Here is a 20736-nt window from a genome sequence, read left to right as displayed (position 1 = left end):
ATCATTACTGATTGTCATAAAAATCCATCTGGTTCATTGATCCACCCTCACCTCATTGGGCCTACATGTGACTCCAGACCCACTCCAATGTGGTTGACTCTCAACTGCCCTCTGAAATGACCCAGCATGCCACTCTGTTCGAGGACAGCTGAAGATGGGCAATAAATTCTGGCTATGTCTCAAGAGTAAATTTAAAAAAGGGTGGAAAGATGGCTGTGTAGTGATATATCACTTTATTAAGGGCCCAGGTTGATAGTCTGTGGGGCATGGGTTCAAACCCCACCACAGCAATTGGTGGAATGTTACATTCAGTTAATAAATCAGGAATGAACAGCTAGACTCAATAATGGTGACCATGAAATTATCACTGATGTAAAATTCCATCTGATTCACTAATATCCTTTAGGGAACAAAATTTGCCAAACTAATGCAGTCTTTTATAAATTGGACTCCAGACCCACAACAATGGGTTGTGGGATAGACCCATAATCCAAAACCCCACATTATTCTTCATGATCACCATGAGACCAGCGTTTAATTCCAGATTCTTACTGAGTTACAATTCATCATGATGGGATCTGAATCTGTGTCATTGTTGATTGTCACAAAAACCCACCAGTACGACATGGGGTAACACCCCACACCCCCCCCCCCCCCCCCCCCCCCCCCCCACCGTCCCCCTCCAGCAGTCATTTAAATCAGCGACACAGAAAAGATTTACCCCGTGCGGTAATCTGTGAAAATTGTAGAGGCCAAGAACTATCCCGAAGGTCACAATTTAAAGTAAAAACTAGCAACTTTTTTAAAGTTTAACAGAGAATAATTACCTAACAACTATTTACAACTCCTTTTTCTCACCTATCTTTTACTTTCCCTTCCATAATACTGGTCCTATAAAACTCCTGATTAAGATTTACCAAAAAATTCAAATTTCAAAACCAGCCAGCTGTCGGATCTTCTCTTTGTATCTTCCTCTGTTGTCTCCTTCTTAGGATTTCTGTTTCACAGGTCGTTGATAGGTAAAGGTACCTTTAAGAGAGATAATCTGTGTGTACTCTGCATATGCTGGTGGCTTGGCAGTTCTCCCCCAACTGTTCAATTTGTTTAATAATTATATCCCAAAGCATTGGATCGTTCTATTAGTTTAAATATTGACAAAATACCAAATTCAAACTTAATTGGAGGGTAGTATCTTGGGGCATAATTTAAACTGGCAGAATTTGAATTTGTTTTTGTCTCATAGCAACCCAAGTACTGCTAGCTGCTGGACTAAATGTTACATTGTAAATTCTCCACTCTGTGAGCTTCTCTAAGTCCTTCAAATTTCTTAAAGATACAGTATCCATACATCTTCATAATATTAGTCCATGGCAACTGCAAGCATTAATGTCTACTGTTTACACCTACTTAGCACATATCTTCTCTTCCCTACATCATTTTTAACTGAGAGGATTGGGAGTCTTTGGGATTCCAGACCCAGAGAGCTGTAGAAGCCCAGTCACGGAGAATATTTAAACCAGAGACAGGCATTTCAAAATGAGTGAATGTGCAAAGAGTGGGAGTAGTGTGGGAGAGAAAGGTACTGAAATGGATAATCAGGCATGATCATGTTGAATAGTGGAACAGACCCTACGTTATCTACTGTTTCTCCCAGAGTCTCCTAGATTTTTTCTTTATAGCACTGAAAGTGGCCATTTGGCCCATTATGTCTGTGCTGGTCAGCAAACATCCAACTGTTTACCTGCGTCAAAAAGTGTAGCGCTGGAAAAGCACAGCCAGTCAGGCAGCATCTGAGGAACAGGAAAGTTCATAAGCTGTTCATCAGGAAGCGCCACACTTTTTGACTCTGATCTCCAGCATCTGCGGTCCTCACTTTCCAACTATTTACCTGCACTTGGTCTGTAGCCTTATATGCTATGCTTATCAATACTCTCTTTGTCTTTTGTTCTGTGACACCTGTTATCTCTAATCTCCCTTGCTGTAACCATTCCCTGACCTACTCCTCCATTCTGCTTGCTTCTTGCCAATATTTCATGCTGTGTAAAACTTATCACCTTTTATTTTTCACTTCTGAAGAAAATAAACCCTGGACTTGAAACATGAACTCTTCTCCCTCCACAGATGCAGCCAGACCTGCTGAGTTCCTGCAGTGTTTTCTGCGAGTGTTGTTAACCTTTTAGACCTCTGCCCATCAACAAAACCTTTTGGCCTGATGAACCTCCTCTGTACATTTTCGAGGAACTTTACATCTGGAAAGGGTGAAAATAGATAAGTCCCCTGGGCCTGATGGTATTTATCCTAGGATTCTCTGGGAAGCAAGGGAGGAGATTGTAGAGCCATTGGCCTTAATTTTTATGTCCTCGTTGTCTACAGGAATAGTGCCAGAAGACTGGAGGATAGCAAATGTGATTCCCTTGTTCAAGAAGGGGAGTAGGGATAATCCTAGTAACTATAGGCCAGTGAGTCTCATTTCTGTTGTGGGCAGTCTTAGAGAGAATTGTATGGGATAGGATTTATGAACTTCTGGATAGGAATAATGTGATCAAGGATAGTCAGCATGGTTTTGTGAAGGGCCGGTCGTGCCTCGCAAACCTTATTGAATTCTTTGAGAAGGTGACCAAGGAGGTGGATGAGGGTAAAGCGGTAGATGTGTATATGGATTTAGTAAGGCATTTGATAAGGTTCCCCATGGTAGGACACTGCAAAAAATACGGAGGTATGGCATTGAGGGGGAGTTGGAGGTTTGGATTAGGAATTGGCTGGCTGGAAGAAGACAGAGGTTAGTAGTTGATGGTAAAGGTTCATCTTGGAGTGCAGTTACTAGCGGTGTTCCGCAAGGATCTGTTTTGGGACCATTGCTGTTTGTCATTTTTATAAATGACCTGGAGGAGGGGTAGAAGGTTGGGTGAGCAAGTTTGCGGATGATACGAAAGCCGGTGGGGTTGTTGACAGTGAGGAAGGATGTGGCAGGTTACAGCGGGATATAGATAAGCTGCAGAGCTGGGCAGAAAGGTGGCAAATGGAGTTCAATGTAGGTAAGTGTGAAGTGATTCACTTTGGTAAGAGTAACAAGAAGATGGGGCACTGGGCTAATGGTTGGATACTTGGCAGTGTGGATGAGCAGAGGGATCTTGGTGTCCATGTACACAGATCTCTGAAAGTTGCCACCCAGGTAAATAGTGCTGTGAAGAAGGCATATGGCGTACTGGCTTTTATTGGTAGAGGAATTGAGTTCCGGAGTCCTGAGGTCATGTTGCAGTTGTATAAGACACTGGTGGGGCCGCATCTGGAGTATTGTGTGCAGTTTTGGTCACCATACTATAGGAAGGATGTGGAGGCACTGGAATGGGTGCAGAGGAGGTTTACCAGGATGTTGCCTGGTATGGTAGGAAGATCGTATGAGGAAAGGCTGAGGCACTTGGGGCTGTTTTCATTGGAGAAAAGAAGGTTTAGGGGTGACTTGATAGAGGTGTACAAGGTGATTAGGGGTTTAGATAGGGTTAACCATGAGAACCTTTTTCCACGTATAGAGTCAGCTATTACGAGGGGGCATAGCTTTAAATTAAGGGGTGGTAGGTATAGGACAGATGTTAGGGGTAGATTCTTTACTCAGCGAGTCGTGAGTTCATGGAATGCCCTGCCAGTAGCAGTGGTGGACTCTCCCTCTTTATGGGCATTTAAATGGGCATTGGATAGGCATATGGAGGATATTGGGCTAGTGTAGGTTAGGTGGGCTTGGGTCGGCATAACATCGAGGGCCAAAGGGCCTGTACTGCGCTGTATTTTTCTATGTTCCATGTTCTATGTTCAATCTTTCCTGAAATGTCAGCCCATATTGCACACCACAGTCTAGAAGGGTCCCTACTCGGAGATTTAGAACTCTGCTTTTAGATTTAACTTCTCTCTTTTAAAACTCAGGCAGTCCAGATGGTATTTTAAAAGCCATTTTATCAACTTGCCATACCACTTTAAGGATTTGAATGTAGGGACACCAAGGTTCCTCTGCTTATCTATACTTTCAAAAATTTTGGGTAAGAATTACAAGACCATAAGATGTTTGATTTATTGTAGTCTTTTGTACCTAATAACAGTGAAAAGCTTTGTTTTGCATATCATAGGCAGATCATAGCAACAAGGACATACAGATCACAGGATACGTAGACAGAAGGAGGCATACAGGTTACACTGCTCAGGAAATGCATAACTCAAGATCAACATTATTTGGAGAATTCAGCCATTTGGCTAATTGAATCTGTTCTGCCATTCAATCATAGCTGATAGATTTCTCAACCCCATTCTCCTGCCTCCTTCCCGTAACCCCAGATCCCCATACTAATCAACAACTTATCTATCTCTGATTCAATGACTTCGCTTCCACAGCCCTCTGTGGCAATGACTCCCACAGATTCACTACCCTCGGGCTGAAGACATTCCTCCTCATCTTCATTCTAAACGGTCGTCCCTTCACCCTGAGGCTGAGGTGATCAGGGCCTGGATTATATTTCTACTTCACACCAATTTCTGAAAAACAAAGCAGCCCTCACTGAAAATTAATTTCTTAGAAACCATTTCCCTTGCAGCCTTTAGGTTTGTCACTGCCTTTGAATGAACTATTTTTAATGGTGTGTAGCTATGATAGAGTGCAAAAATGCAAATCAACAGCATAAACAATACACTGCGCTAGTGTTTGCTGAAAATAAACTCTTGGCAGCAATAATTTGCAGCTGTGAGAATTCAATGGTGATTAAACGGCTGTTTATTTTACAGCTCAAGGTTCACTTTGAGGGAATCTGAAGATGTGTGGAACATTATGATTTTTAGTGAACTTGACTTCAGGTCAGCGGAATGAAGTGATTAGAGTTCTGCTTTCCACTTGGAAATCGTGAGCATTTATTAAGCTTGCTTGGATATTTAAGGTTCCTGACAGGCACCTTTTTGAGGAGAGCTGATCAGAAGAATACAACATAACGAGACCATTCCTCCCATCTAGTTTGCACTTTGTAGGGGACAGGTACAAAAATCCCAACCCGATGAGCTGAATTCATTCTATGCTCACTGTGAATAGAAGGGCAGTGAAACAATGGCACCTATTCCATGAACCTCGGAGGGAGCGATACTCTCAGTCACCATTGCAGACATTAGACTGCCGTCTTGAAGGTGAACTCTCGGACAGTGACTGACTCAGTTGAAGTCCTTGGCCCTGAACTCCGATCCCTTGTGGATCTGCTGACGGGAGTATTTGCAAACATCTTTAATGTCTCCTGTAACAGATTGGAAGTCCCCATCAGCTTTAAGAAGATCACCATCATTTTGGTGCCAAAGAAAAATCATGCAACATGCCTCAAGCACTACTCTCAGTCCCTCTGACTTCCATCATTATGGAATGCTTCGAGAGGTTGGTCATAGCTCACATTAACTCTAGCCTGCCAGATTGCCTTGATCCCTTGCAATTTGCCTATCGGTGCAACAAGTCTACAGAAGATGCCATCTTCCTGGCCCTACACTCATCCCTGGCACACCTGTATAACATGGATACCTCCATCAGGGTCTTACTTATTGACTACAGCTTCGTTTTCAACACTATAATTCCAAATACAGGGGAACATCGATTATCCGAAGGACACAGTTGGGGAGTATTTCATTTGGTTAATCGGTTAGCCGCACATCTTGCCATCTTGTTCAGATCATCCGAAATTCAGTTACCAAATGCCGGATAATCGAGGTTCCTCTGTAAACTCATCTCCAAACTCTCAGACCTAGGACTCTGCTGCCCCCCTCTGCAACTGGATCCTCAACTTCCTGACCCACAGATCACAGTCAGTAAGGATAGACGACAACACCACCTCCATCATAATCCTCAACATCAGTGCCCTGCAAGGCTCCATACTCCGCCCATTATGTACTCCTTATGGACTCACGACTGTGTGGCCAAATTCCATCTCAACTCCATTTACATGTTTGCAGACGACCATCACCATTGTAAGTCGGATCTCAAACAACGATGAGACGGACTACAGGAAGGAGATATAATGTTTAGCAGCATGGTGTAAAGACAACAGTTTCTCCATCAACACGAGCAACACAAAGGAGCTGGTCATCAATATCATGAACAGTCTGTCCTCATTTGCCCCGTTAATACCGTGGTCAAGAAAGAACAGCAACCACTCTACTTCCTCAGGAGGCTAAGGAAATTCAGCATGTCCCTAAAGGCGCTTACCAATTTTTATAGATGCACTGTAGAAAGCATCCTATCTGGATGCATCACAGCTTTTCCCAAGACCAAAAAGAACTACAGAGAGTCGTGAACACAGCTCATTCCATCACACAAACCAACCTCCCATCCATTGGCTCCATCTATACATTCTGCTGCCTCAGGAGAACAATCAATATAATCAAAGATCCTCCCATCCTGGTTATGCTTTCTTCTACCCTCTTCTGTCAGGCAGAAGATATAAAAGTTTGTATACATGTACAAACAGATTCCAGAACAGCTTCCTCCCTGCTGTTATCGGAGTTTTAAATAGACCTCTTTAATGTTACTGTTGATCTCTGTCTGCTTTGGAGACGCCGGTGTTGGACTGGGGTGTACAAAGTTAAAAATCACACAACACCAGATTATAGTCCAACAGGTTGAATTGGAAGCACTAGCTTTCGGAGCGACGCTTCTTCATCAGAACAATCACCTGATGAAGGAGCGGTGCTCTGAAAGCTAGTGTGCTTCCAATTCAACCTGTTGGACTCTAACCTAGTGTTGTGTGATTTTTAACTTTGATCTCTGTCTGCACTTTCTCAGCCTCTATAACACCATAAATCCTACACTCTGTTCTGTTACCCTGATGCACTAGTATTGTACAATCTGCCTGTAAAGCACATAAGACAACACTTTTCACTGTACCTCAGTCCACATGATAGTAATAAATCAAATTGAATCAGGTCAAATTATTTAGCCCCATTTCCTCACACTTTTCCTGTATTCATAGAGTCATAGAGATGTACTGCATGGAAACAGACCCTTCTGTCCAACCTGTCCATGCCGACCAGATATCCCAACCCAATCTAGTCCCACCTGCCAGCACCCGGCCCATATCCCTCCAAACCCTTCCTATTCATATACCCATCCAAATGCCTTTTAAATGTTGCAATTGTACCAGCCTCCACCACATCCTCTGGCAGCTCATTCCATACACGTACCATCCTCTGCGTGAAAAAGTTGCCCCTTAGGTCTCTTTTATATCTTTCCTGTCTCACCCTAAACCTATGCCCTCTAGTTCTGGACTCCCCGACCCCAGGGAAAAAAACTTTGTCTATTTATCCTATCCATGCCCCTCACTGCAATTTATTTTCTCTTTCAAGACTTTATTGAGTTCTTTTTGAATGACTAGCCGCAGTATTAAGTGATGCATTCCAAATTCTAACTTTTTTTATGATGAATTGTATCGTTTTACCTTGTGTCTTCATTCAGTTCTTTTTCAATCCCTTCTGCCCTTCTGTTTTTGGGAGCAGTTTCTCATTGTTGCTCCATCTAAATCCTTCATCATGTTAAACACCTTTTCTTTACAACTTCAGTTTCTGCGCTTCATCAATGTAACTATGACCCCTCATCCTTGGAATTGTTCTGTTATAATCTCCTCTGCACCCCTTTCAAAACCTTGAAATAAAACCGGAATCAGACAGTCTCTGGAGCTTGGCTGTGGTTAGCTGTTACTTTGTGTTGAGTGCCCATTGTGGTTGTGCAACCTTTGTATGAATACCTTCAGGAGTTAAATAAAACTTTAATCACCTGACTTCAGATTCTGAGGGGTTTTGACTAGGTCCCGGAGCTGGTAAAGTGAGCATTGAAGGCAGGAACAATATATTAACAGTTTTTGGAATTGTACAACCTTCCATCTTGCCCTAGGTCAGCCCTCCAATGAAGTACAATCCAAGCTAGAGGAATGACCCCTCATTTTTTGCTTACACTCTTAGAACCTCTAGTGTTCCAATTTTCTTACATCTCCCACCGTCTCAGTGTTGTGGCTTGTGCTATCAACAAGTGGATAGTACAGTAAAGCTGGAAAAGCACAGCAGGTCAGGCAGGATCTGAGAAGCAGGAGAATTGACATTTTGGGCATAAGCCCTTCATCAGGAATCATTCAGATGCTGCCTGTTCTGCTGCGCTTTTCTAGCACCACACGCTTGACTCTGATCTCCAGCATCTGCAGTCCTCACTTTCTCCTTTACTATTAACCACCCAACTCTCCTTTACATAGCTACTATTAACACTCAATTTAGATCTCTCGCTCTCCTTCACCACCATGTCCACTGCCTTTGTCTTTCGCTGTGGGTATACTCGCAATCTGTTCCACTTGCTCCACCTCCCCATCTGTTAACTGCATTAAAAACTGCCATTTTTCAGGTCTGAACTGGAGTCATACTGGACTTGAAGCATTAACTCTGTTTCTGTCTCCGCAGATGCTGCCAGATCTACTGAGTTTCTCTAAGGCTTTCTGTTTTTAATTCTAACTTGGCATTTTTTCCAAGAAGGCTTTTGAGAGCTGCCCAAGTTTCTAGTTGGAATTTGCAAGCAGAGTTGACTGTTTAGTAAAAGAATGGACTGTATGTGTTTGAGATGTTACATGAGTTCCTATGAAATAAGACCTTCCATTCAACACAGTTCCATTAGCCTTGGCAATGACTGGCATGAAACTGGGAAAACATTTGAATTGGCAACTTGTTATTGAAGAGTTGACTGTAAACTTGTTCTTGTGTAGCAGTTCAGAAGTGCCAATTCTTCTGGAAGCTGTTTAATTGTAATTTGATGGATTGACCTGGAGCTTGCTAACTGTGATTTATCGCACATGCTGAATTGTCCTTTGGTGGTGAGCTGCCTTTTTTGCCACATTGTAGTCAGTGTGGTTGAATCCCGCCAAGCAGAGTTATTTGGGGTTTGTGAGTTGAAAAGGTCAGAAAGGAGGGCTAAAGGTTACAGGAGAATGGCTTGGAAAGGGTTACGCATGACACACCTCTGGGAAACCTGCAAAGGATGGTTTCCCTCACGTTTTGTCCAAAATCAGTCTGTGTAGGTAAAGCTGGCTGGCTTCCTGCTGAGAAAATACTGGCATAGGTATGCTGAGGCCTTAAGTTGATGATTCATAGGCTGTTAAAGGTCTTCAGTTACCACAAGGTCCCTCCCTAAAAGTTTTAGACAGGTTCGAGTGGACAAGGGAGTGATGGGTCCAGAGGAGATACACGAGAATAATCCCAGGAATAAAAGGCTTAACATATGAGAAATGTTTGAGGACTCTGGGTCTATACTTGGTGGGGTTTAGAAGGATTGGAGGGGATCTAATTGAAATCAATAGAATACTGAATGGCCTGGACAGAGTGGATGTTGGGAAGATGTTTCCATTGGTAGGAGAGACTAGGAGCCGAGGGCACAGCCTTAAAGTAAAGGGAAGACCTTTTAGAACGGAGATAAGGAGAAACTTCTTCAGCCAGAGAGTGGGGAATCTGTGGGATTCACTGCCACAGAAGGTTGTGGGGGCCAGGTCATTGAGCATATTTAAGACAGAGATTGATAAGTTCTTGATTGTCAAATGAATCAAAGGTTATGGGGAGAAAGCAGGAGAATGGAGTTGAGAAACTTATCAGCCAGGATTGAATGGCGGAGCAGACTCGATGGACCGAATGGCCTAATTTCTGCTTATATGTCTTATGGTCTAATGGGAAGCCACTGACTAGACTTTGTGACACCGTTCCAGTGGAGGTAGTGACCCATTGTGTCATTGTTAAACTATTAATCTAGAGAGAGAGGTAATGTATGGGGACATTGCCAGGTGGTGGAATTTGAATTCAATCAAAATCTGGAATTAAGTATCTAACAATGATCATGTCAATTATCTGAAGAACGCACCCGGTTCAGTCATGGCCTTATGGTCGTCACCTGCATGTGTTTCCAGATCCACGACAATGCAAGGGACTTGCAACGCCAGGTGGGCTAGAAACGCTGGAAGTGCCAGTGACCCCTACATCCAATAGATGAATAACACCGTTTCTGCTCCGCTGCCCCCTCCCCCCCCCACCCCCCTCCACTCCCCACCCACTCCCCACCCTGGACTTTCAACCCTGCCAGCAGGCAGCTATCAAATCCAGCCCATGGCTTAAGGGATAGGTTTGTACAGACATCTTAATGGAAGAAGAAGAGAGATGGTGAGGTTCAGTGAGATCCAAGTTTGAGGTCAAAATGACTGAAGACACTGTCATCAATACTACCACCATAAAAATAGCCACAAAAATGCCATCAATTTAAAGGGCTCATAGTATTGCAGAAAGAAGCCAGTCTGCTCATCATGTCTGCACTTGCTCTCTGAACAGACACAATAAGAGTAGAAGAAAACCTCGAACCAGTTCTGTCATTTAATAAGATCATGGCTAACATGTTTGTGCTGTGAATTCTGTATTTCTGTCTCACCCCCCCCCCCATATCCTTAAGTGCCTCAGTGTATTTTCTCCATAACTTGCTTATTCTTTCCGTTCAAATAAGCATCTTGTGCCCTCTTGAATGCCTCCACCACACTTTAACCCAGTGTATTCCAGACGTGAGCCACTCACTGTGTGAAGGATTGATCTGAATTTGAACACCAATAAGAATGTTGGTGTCTAAAAAGACCTCGAGCATGTCTTGATGAGCGAATAACAATGGCTGAAATGAAAGTTACATTGTTGAACCATTTCACCTTGCACTCATGAGGGCAGAGACAAGAGTTCAAAATTTCAAAGAAAGCAACAATTTTAACACTCAGATTTGATGCTAATCAGAAATGCAGCTTGGTGACTCAATGGTGTACAATCATTTGTGGAAGACTTGAAAGTAGAGAATGTATCTGTTGATAGCAATTTGAAACCAATTCAAATTAATCTTCCAACCATTTATTACCTTCAGTCTGTTGGATTATCATGGAGTAAAGTATCTTAGACCAGCTGGCTGGTAATCCACTGATTTTATGAGCATGTATCTATTTAAAAGTTTAAACTTTAATTGATTTTAATTTGATTTTCAAACTGGTAGATATTGTCTTCAGGCAATAGCATCACAAATACGTGTCTCTGTCCAGACAAACAGTAGCTCTGTGTCATTAAATGTGAATTTTTTTTTCTGTAGCTCACCCACAACTAAAAGTGAAAATATTCCTTTTTAATCCAACCTGCATTTGGAATGGACTTGGAATGGGTTTGTTCATGGAAGCAGCATATTAGATTTTTGTTCCCTGCAACAATCCCCATGTTCAACAATTGTAGCATTGAACCGCAGATTTTTTCTGTGTTCTGAACCAATAATAATTCAGGACATAATAAAAATGTTTATGGTTTTGTGTCACCCAGCTCCGATCTGCATTCGTTTTGATGGTGCGGTGACTTGTAAAGAAAAATTGGCAAAACCAAGATTAAAGCAAACAATCATATCTGGTTGTATTGTCAGTGAATCAATATCAAACATATTAGCTTGTTTCAGTAATATTTTAACTTGGTCTGTTTGATTAAATCTACTGCGGGGTCTCTCTGCCAATTCTCCTCGACCTTTCTGTATATTTTTTCTAAAATGCTGATCTACTACTTCGGTGTTTCTCAAATATTTTGAGTTGCAAGTGACATATCAGGTTATCAGCCCAGTTTGATCTCAGCCCCCCCCCCCCCCCCGTGTCAATTTTAGATCGATTACTCACTATTCACGAGGTACTGATGCAGTTATACTGCAGACTTTGCTTCTGGCTGGTTTCTCTAAATAAGTAAACACTGAACACACACTCCAGGTCTGTTTGCAGAGGAGTCGATGGAAACAAATGGAGCCCTTTTTTCAGGGAAACTTTCCAAAGTGGTGTTTGATCCTATTATACTGAAGGAAGCACAAAGTCTACTTCTGAATTTACGAGTTTGTGACTAGATTTGGGAACTTGTAGACTAAATAATGTTTCCTTCCCATTTTTCTTTCCTTTTTGTTGTTGTTGAATTTAATTTACTCACCATTTTATTTCTGCTTTCAGGTCATTTCAGTTGGGACAAATACCTTAAGGAGACAGGTGGTGTTGCTGCCCCTCCCCATTGCTTTAAGCAGGTGAAATAGGCTTTTATTTCATTTTAGTGTTGTGATAATTTGTATCGAGTTGAGGTTGTGGCATTCACAGGGAAAATCGGCAAATGTTACCTCTTACAATGTATGATGTTAATTATGAAAATGAGCGAAGTGAGCCATAATTGATATCTGTTTGGTCATCAGTGATATCTCAGTAAGACTATGATGTGCCTTTCATTTGACCTCAGAAAGGTGCTGAACTATTATTTGATTCTGTTCAATTATGCAAAAGATTTTGGGTGATAATGAGAAATTAATTAAGATTAAAAGGAATCGGGGGATAAGTCCTCACTGGATGGAATCATACTCAGCATAACGGAAGGAGGTTGGAATACTAAATCCTACTCATTAAATGCTGGTTAGCTAGACTGCAGCTGTATAATTTTCTAACCAGTTTTAATCCATCGCATTTACAAACTCCAAGAAAACCTGATTACTTGCTGCCCCTCTCTGTATACCATTTGCTATAGACATGTTATAACACTCAAAAACACAAATTGCTGGAGAAACTCAGCAGGTCTGGCAGCATCTGTGGAGAGAGAAACAGAGTTAACGTCTCAAGTCCAGTAACTCTTCATCTCTTCTCCAGCGACTTATGGTTTTGTTTCAGGTCTTCAGCATCTGCAGTTCTTTGTTGACATTAATGCTGTTACACACCATTAGAGCAGGTGGGACTTGAAATTGAGCCTCCTGGTCCAGAGGTATGGACATTACCACTGTGCCTCAGTCGGGCTCCTGCTCTCCACGTGTGCACCCAGTCAAATGCTCACACAGTTACCCCTTAATTAATGTATAATCACAGCTATCTATTTCCTAGCTCCAACTGGTCTCAACCATCCCAGCCAAACCCTACTTGCTGCTTCCTTGCTTTGAGTCCACTGAGTTTGAACCGATTACCAGATATTTGATTGCCATTCCATCCACCAATGTAAATATTTAGTCCGCCAACCACCAGAGCACAGTGACATCAGTGTGTACCATCTACAAGATCTACTGCAGAAAATCGCCAAGGTTTATTTCAAAGCATCTTCCAAGCCCATGTCCTCTGTTCACATGGAATGACAAAGGTAGGCAGTGCATAGGAGAATGGCCATCTGTGAATTCCCTTTTGAATCACACACCATCCTGTGTTAGGAAGGGACAACAAATGCTGGTGAAACCCACAAGAATGAAAGAATAAATAAATCAATCTATTTTTAGTAAGTAAACTGAGCAAAAAACTTAATTGGGCAAAAGTGAGGACTGCAAATGCTGGAAACCAGAGTTTAGATCAGTGTGGTGCTGGAAAAGCACATCAGGTCAGGCAGCATCCAAGGAACAGGAAAATCGACGTTTTGGGCAAGAGCCCTTCATCAGGAATGAAGGCAGGGAGTCGCCAGGGTGGAGAGATAAATGGGGGTGGTGGGCGGGGGGGGGGGGAGGTGCTGGGGAGAAGAAACGTAATTGATGAATGGAAATAAGAATGGGAGATGTAAAATTGGTTGGGATTGGGAACAGTTCGAAGGGTCTGTTTCTGTGCTGTACATCTCTATGGCTCTATGATTCCAATAACAAGGAAACATAGTCTCTAAGATCATCAAACTGTAAAAATAAACTTGAAATCTGTAAAACCTTCAGCTTCACATTTGTGGTTTAAACATAAATCAAATCCTTTTACACAAGCCGCTGAGTGAACTATGGTGATTTTATAGTCTGCATGTGTGTATGCACTAGTTCAGCGTGTAATGATCACAAATTTATTTGTAGTGTCCAACTTAAACATACTCTCCTTGACCAAACGTTTGGTCATCTGCTTAATATTTTCATACGTGGCTCAGTCCAGTTTTGTTTCATAATGCTCTTATTGCTTCAATATGTTAAAGCACTGCACAAGCTATTGTTTTATTGGTCTGAAATCAGACATCAGATTAAGCTACATCTAATTTAGTCAATGGAGATGGGTCATGGTACTTAAAAAGGATTTTGTTTTTAATATTTACTCACAGGATATGGACATCACCTGGCTGGACCAGCATTTATTGCCCATTCCACGTTGCCCTTGAGAAGGTGGCGGTGAGCTGCCTTCTTGTGGTGTAATCCATGTGGTGGAGGGCATTTCACGATTCTGACCCAGTGACATTGAAGAAGCAACAGTGCACTTTATTCCAAGTTAGGATAGTGAGTGGTTTGGAGAGAAACTTCCAGGTAGTGATGCCCTCATGCATCTGCTGCCCTTGTCTTTCTAGGTGCTAATGGTTGTGGGTTTGGAAGGTGCTGTCTGAGAAGCCTTGGGTAAGAAACTGTAGTGCATCTTGTATATAGTACACACCAATGCTACTGTGCATTGATGGTGAAGTTGAATGTTTGTGGATGTGGTCCCAATTAAGCTTCAGACTGATGATGTCAAGCTTCTTGAGTGTTGTTGGGGCTGCATTCATCCAGGTAAGTGGGGAGTATTCCATCACCCTCCTGACATTTGCCTTTGAGATAGTGGACAGGCTGTGGGAAGTTAGGAGGTGAGTTATTTGCCGCAGTATTCCTAACCCCCTGATGAAAGCCAAATACTGTGGATGCTGGAAATCTGAAACAAACACAGATAATGCTGGAGAAAATCAGCAGGCCAGGTAGCATCTATGGAGAGAAGAAAATACCTTGTTTCTGGATGCTGCCAGACCTGCTGAATTTTTCCAGCATTGTCTATGTTTGTCCCAGGCTCTGACCTGCTTTTGTAGTCACAATACTTCTATGGTTGGCCCAGTTCACTTTCTAGTCAATGTTGATAGTCACGGAGATGGTAATGCCATTGAATATCGAAGCTGAGTGGTTAAATTCTCTCTTGTTGGAGATAGTCATTGCCTGGCAATTGTGTGACATGAATGTTACATGCAATTTATCACCTAAAGCTTGGATATTGTTCAAATTTTGTTGACGATAGACACAGACATTTCAGTATCTGAAGAGTTACAAAGGGTGAATAACATCGTACAAATATCAACATCCCGACTTCTGACCTTATGATGGAGGGAAGGTCAGCAAATAATAATCACCTTTACTGATTGAGTACTTTTATATCTGTGGCCTGTACATTGAAACAGAAGTTAAGTGATTGTGTGAGCACCCTGCAATGCTTGCTGTCAACTCCTGCACATGTGACAAAAGGAATTTGGAGTACTTGCATGAGGTGATTCACTGCTGCCTTAATAGTTTCAGAATGAGCCAACTTCAGACGACTCTAGTCATCTAAACTACTCAGTGTTGAAACTCTGATTGGGATTGGCCTGAGGTAATGGCTCATCTTATTTCTGCCTGTCTTCAATGCTTTACGGGCAGTTCTTTCATTCTTTTCACATTAATATGACCTGAAGCCTTTTTTTCATACTCTAGAACTATCTTTCTTAAGTCAATCGACATGATCCACCAGGACTTAAGGTTGTGCAATGTTTTTGATTATTAGACTGCTGTGGACTAAATACAGGAGAAAGTGAGGTCTGCAGATGCTGGAGATCAGAGCTGAAAATGTGTTGCTGGAAAAGCGCAGCAGGTCAGGCAGCAGTTGTCTATAACTAATATATGTTCAAGATGTACTTGAATTCTGGTACTTGAATTTAGTCCACTTCCTGATGAAGGGATCTGGCCCGAAACGTCGAATCTCCTGTTCCTTGGATGCTGCCTGACCTGCTGCGCTTTTCCAGTGGACTATATATAGCCTGTTGTTCAGAATGGTACGAGAATATTAATGCTTAAGAATTGTAAAGGCAGATTTTGTAATTCAGTCAATCCATCTTGATAGCATCAGAATTCAAGTACAGCTTGAACATATATTAGTTACAGACAATTGAATCAAATGAATCTCTTGAGGAGATTGAAGATGCATTCTTATCAGGAGGGCAAGAAGGGGATATGAGATACCTTTGGCAGAAAAGGTTAAGGATAATCCGAAAAGATGCTGCAGGTAAATAAAGAGCAATAGAGAGAGAATATGGCCCCTTAAGTTCAACAAGGTCATCTATGTGTTGGACTTCAGGAGATGGGAGAGATATGAATGAATATTTTGCATCAGTTTTTACTGCGGAGAAAGAAATGGAAGCTCCAGAACTCAGGGAAATAAACATTAATGTTTTGAAAACAGGTCACATTACAGAAGAGAAAGTGCTGGAGGTCTTAGAAAATATAAACCTGGATAACTCTCCAGGGCCTGACCAAGTGTATCCCAGGGTGTTGTGGAACATTAGGGAAGAAATTGTGGGGTTCCTAGCCGTCTATAACCGTGGGTGAGGTGCTAGAGGATTGGAGACTAACATTGTGCCTTTATTTAAGAAAAGCTGTAAGGAGAAGCCTGGGAATTGTAGATCTGGGAGCCTGACCTCGGTTTTGGGTAAGTCATTAGAGGTGTTTCTGAAAGATAGGATTTACATGCATTTGGAGAGACAAGGAATAATTAAGACGAGTCAGCATGGGTTTGTGTGAAGGAAATCACTTCTTACAAACTTGATTGAATTTTTTTAATGAAGTAACCAAAAGGATTGAGGAGGGCAGAGCAGTAGACATTGTTTACATGGACTTTAGTAAAACTTTTGACAAGTTTCTGCATGGTAGACTAATTAGTAAAGTTAGATCACATGAAATTCAGGGAGAGCTTGCCAATTGGATACAAAATTGTCTTAATGGTAAGAGATAGAGGGAGGTGATGGAGGATTTTTCAGATTTGAGGCCTGTGACCAGCTGTTTTGGTACAGAGTCCACTTTTGTTTGTCATTTATGTAAGCAATTTGGATGAGAATATAGGAGGCATGGTCAGTACTTTTGCGGATGATGCCAAAATTGGTGGTATAGTGGAGTGTGAAGAAGATTATATAAGATTATATAGAGATCTTGAACAATTGGGCTGAGGACTGGCAGATAGAATTTAATTTGGATAAATGTGAAGTATTCCGTTTTGGTAAAACAATCAAGGGCAGGGCTTATACAATTAATGGTAGAGTCCTGAGTGGTGTTGTAGAACAGAGAGACCTAAGGGTTTAGGTACATAATTCTTTGTAGACAGGTTGGTTACAAAGGTGTTTAGTATTCTTGAATTCATTGCTGAAACCTTTGAGTGTAGGAGTTGGGACACCACGTTGAGATTGTACAGGATGTTGGTGAGGCCTCTTCTGGAGTACTGTGTGCAGTTCTGGTTGCCTTGCTATAGGAAGGATATTATTAAATTGGAGAGTGTTCAGAAAAGATTTACCAGGATGTCGCTGGTAATGGAAGGTTTGAATTATAAAGAGAGGTTGGACAGGCTGGGACGTCTTTCACTGGAACATAAGAGGCTGTGGGGTGACTTTATGGAAGTTTATAAAATCATGAGCAGTATAGATAAGGTGAGTAACAAAGGTTTTTTTCCCAAATTGGGTGAATTCTAAACTAGGGGGCATATTTTTAAGCTGAGAGGACAAAGATTTATAAAGGACACGAGGAGCAACTATATGACACAGAGAATGGTTTGTATGTGGAATGAACTGCCAGAGTATCTGGTGGATGCTGATAAAGTTACAACATTTAAAAGACATTCGGATAAGAATATGAAGAGGAAGGGTTTGGAGGGATATAGACCAAGCGCAGGAAAATGGGACTAGTTTAATTTGGGAGCATGGTTTGCATGGAGTAGTCAGACTGAAGGGTTTGTTGCTATACTGTGCGACTCTGATACCACAATTCTACAGTGCAAAAGACCATAAGACATAAGGACAGAAGTTAGGCTATTTGGCCCATTGAGTCTATTCTGCCATTCAATCATGGCTGATAAGTTTTTCAACCCCATTCTCCTGCTTTCTCCTCAGTGAGACCATAAGACATTGATTAGATGTGATTACAAATACCAATCACAATTCCAAGATGGCGGTGCCGGTAAAGTAGGTAGCGTTTGGGCTCCCGAGCGGCTGCAGCCTTCTGTCTCTTTCTTTTTCATTGTCTTTATTTTGCTTTTTTTTCATCGCAGAAGAGACTGCAGGAGGGCTTATAGTGAAGTCAGTGAGGCAGCAGCTGTAGCAGTGGCTCATAGCGTCTTGGCCCAGAGCAGGGACTCTTCATGATGTTGGCGAGGCAAAACAATAACAGAGATGGGGTACTCTTGGGTCATCGGCCGGAACTGGGACTTATTGTGGCCTGGAGACCAGAAACCCGGAGACCTTAAGAAAATCCTGTGCTTGACAAGAAGGACTGTAAAAATTGAACATTATTTCTTAATTTTCTGCCTTTATATTTTTTCAGTCAGTTGAGCTGAAGATGAAGCTCTATTTAAATAATTTCTTTTTAATTCATTTTCTAATCCAAATCGGCTCTGGACTGTGGCAACAAAACACTTTTCACTGCATTTTCTCAAAACATGTGACAATAAAATTATTGATTCATTCTAAGTTTCTTACCAGTATTTAGCACTCATAATGCTGGGTAATGGGCACTCAGTAAGTTGTAAGTTACACAAGCATTGTCTAAAGGCAGATATAATAGATGTGGGAGAGATTGAACCTGGATTTACATTTGATTTTCCAGTGGATTTACCTTCAAACGCACCAACTCATGAACTTATGAAGGGATTGATCCATCTCAACCAAGCCATGGTTAATTTGTGAATGCCAAATCCAACAGACAGGCTGGTTATAAAGTTAATCATGATGGGCTGACAACTTGGGAAAATAAGCATTTTGAAATAGCAGAGGTACACAGTTTATCACTTTACAGAAATGGGTACTGTTATTGATGCAGAATGCTGGGGTTGGACAAGGTCAAAAATCACACAGCTACAAGTTGTAGAAAACAGGTTTATTTAAAAACACAAGCTTTCAGATCATCACTCCTTTCTCAGGCGTTAACAACTGATGAAGGAGCAGAGCACTGAAAGCTTGTGATTTCAAATAAACCTTTGTACTATAGCCTGGTGTCATGTGATGTTTGACCTTGTACAATTTTTGAGTCTCATCATTTTTCTTTTGAATTTTTACTCTCCTTTGTTTTAGATTTCAGATTTCTTCTGGATTATCATTTCTCTAAAGCTTGTTGTTGACACCTTTTTTTAAAAAAATAATTCAAACAGAGAAACTTAGCCTTTTCAAAATAAAAGTGAGCCACTTTTGAAATCTTAATTATATGATTTGACATTCTGTTTGCACATCTTGAATCTCTTGGAAATATCACAAACCAGTGGTTCAAAAATAAATCTGCATGACTAAATATGGTATAACATCTGATCGAGTTTGTCAGGAGATGGCTGGTGTGACTATTTTGTACAGAGAGCCAATTTGCAGATTTCAAATACACTCAGACTCTTGATTGGTTAATGACCCTTGACAAAATGAAATTGTGGACTGCTTCACAGGAATTTAGCAAGTGTTTTGGGAAATTGGCTTACTCCCACATAAGCTGGATTTAGTAATGTGTACCTTTTATCAAAGTATCTAGCTGCAGCTACTTTTAATATGATTTGTAACTCCCCACTTCAATCTGACTTTTATCACTCCTAACTTGTTGGATTTTTTTTTGAGCAGAATCCTTCTTGTATCACCAAAGTGTGAGTGTAACAAATAAAAACAAAACTCAGTTTGCAATTAGAGTGATTTTTAAAAATATATTCTCTGGATGCAGTATATTGTCACATTCATAGTCCATAATTGTTATGGTTCATTGTTAATTGTGTAATGTGATCATTAATCGGTAATGGTTTGAATTCTCCTTCTCTAGTTGTTCCCTGTGTGGTAGGTTTTGGTGCTGGCCGTATTTATTCCTGAGTCTCCGTATTCTGATTAGATGAGTGATGCAGTGGGTTGTGCTGAGGTTGTCAATTCACAAAATTAAAAATCTTCTGGGTCATCTCTGAGTTTGTTTCTTTTCACACACTTGGCTATATTCCATACCCTATCCAACTCTGACTAACTCCTCAGCAGAACCCAGACACTACCTCAGCGAGATTTACAGCCTGATTGTAAATTGAAGGAGACTCAGACAGTTGCTCAAGTTTGGGTCCCAAATGTTGGCTACACAGAGGCTGAGAGAGCGACGTTCTTCAACTTGGTCATTTCTGTGTGTGCTGCCTTAATTGCTTCTTTCTAACAAATTGGAAATAGCTTTGGAGGAGAAAAGAGTCAAAGTTCAATTTAACCTTCTACCAGTCTGATGGGTTTATTTAGACTGGCATTTTTCCACATGGGGCTTTAGATTTAGTCTTGCCTTAAATCAGCCATAACAGAGCCCAAGTTCAATTGAGACTTTATCAGTCAAGCCTTTCAATTGGGAGGACTGTACTCCAAACTGTACACACCAGCGACTCCTATCTCTCTAACCTCCAGTATTCCTACAACCCACTGAGGTAACTGCACTCCATATTGATACTTGGAGAGTGGTTTTTATGAGAATTTTGTGCCATTTTCTCTTGTCAGGCTTGACTGACTGACTGCATTAACTTCTGCCAGTCCAATGGAACATTCTCAAAGAGCCCAATCTTGTCCGAGCTTAGAGTCTGAGGGTGGGTGATTTCTGGGTTGGGATGTGTATCTAACTGATACTAATTCTGTCTTGCAATCATAGCCCTGAGACATGTGGTAACAACAAATACCACTTGATTGTGCTGAGGGTAGGCAGAGCAAGTAAGTTTCCCTTTCACAATCCTTGGA

At 41.5% G+C, this 20736-nt stretch overlaps 1 protein-coding gene across 6 annotated transcripts in view; it reads left to right on the top strand.

The window, feature by feature from the left end:
* Positions 1-20736, top strand: part of LOC132830153 (polycomb protein SCMH1-like) — a 208865-nt gene that overhangs the window by 63366 nt on the left and 124763 nt on the right. For 4 of the 6 annotated variants that reach the window (XM_060847682.1, XM_060847680.1, XM_060847681.1 and 1 more), the window contains one exon: positions 12021-12091. The exons of the other annotated variants lie outside the window; for them this stretch is intronic. In XM_060847682.1, coding sequence (XP_060703665.1) covers positions 12021-12091 — 71 coding nt within the window. The remainder of the gene's footprint in view (positions 1-12020; positions 12092-20736) is intronic. 6 annotated transcript variants of the gene reach the window in all.

This window comes from Hemiscyllium ocellatum, chromosome 30 (genome assembly GCF_020745735.1).
Source record: "Hemiscyllium ocellatum isolate sHemOce1 chromosome 30, sHemOce1.pat.X.cur, whole genome shotgun sequence".
Classification (NCBI taxonomy): Eukaryota; Metazoa; Chordata; class Chondrichthyes; order Orectolobiformes; family Hemiscylliidae; genus Hemiscyllium; species Hemiscyllium ocellatum.
This window is presented reverse-complemented; position numbering and strand designations above follow the sequence as displayed.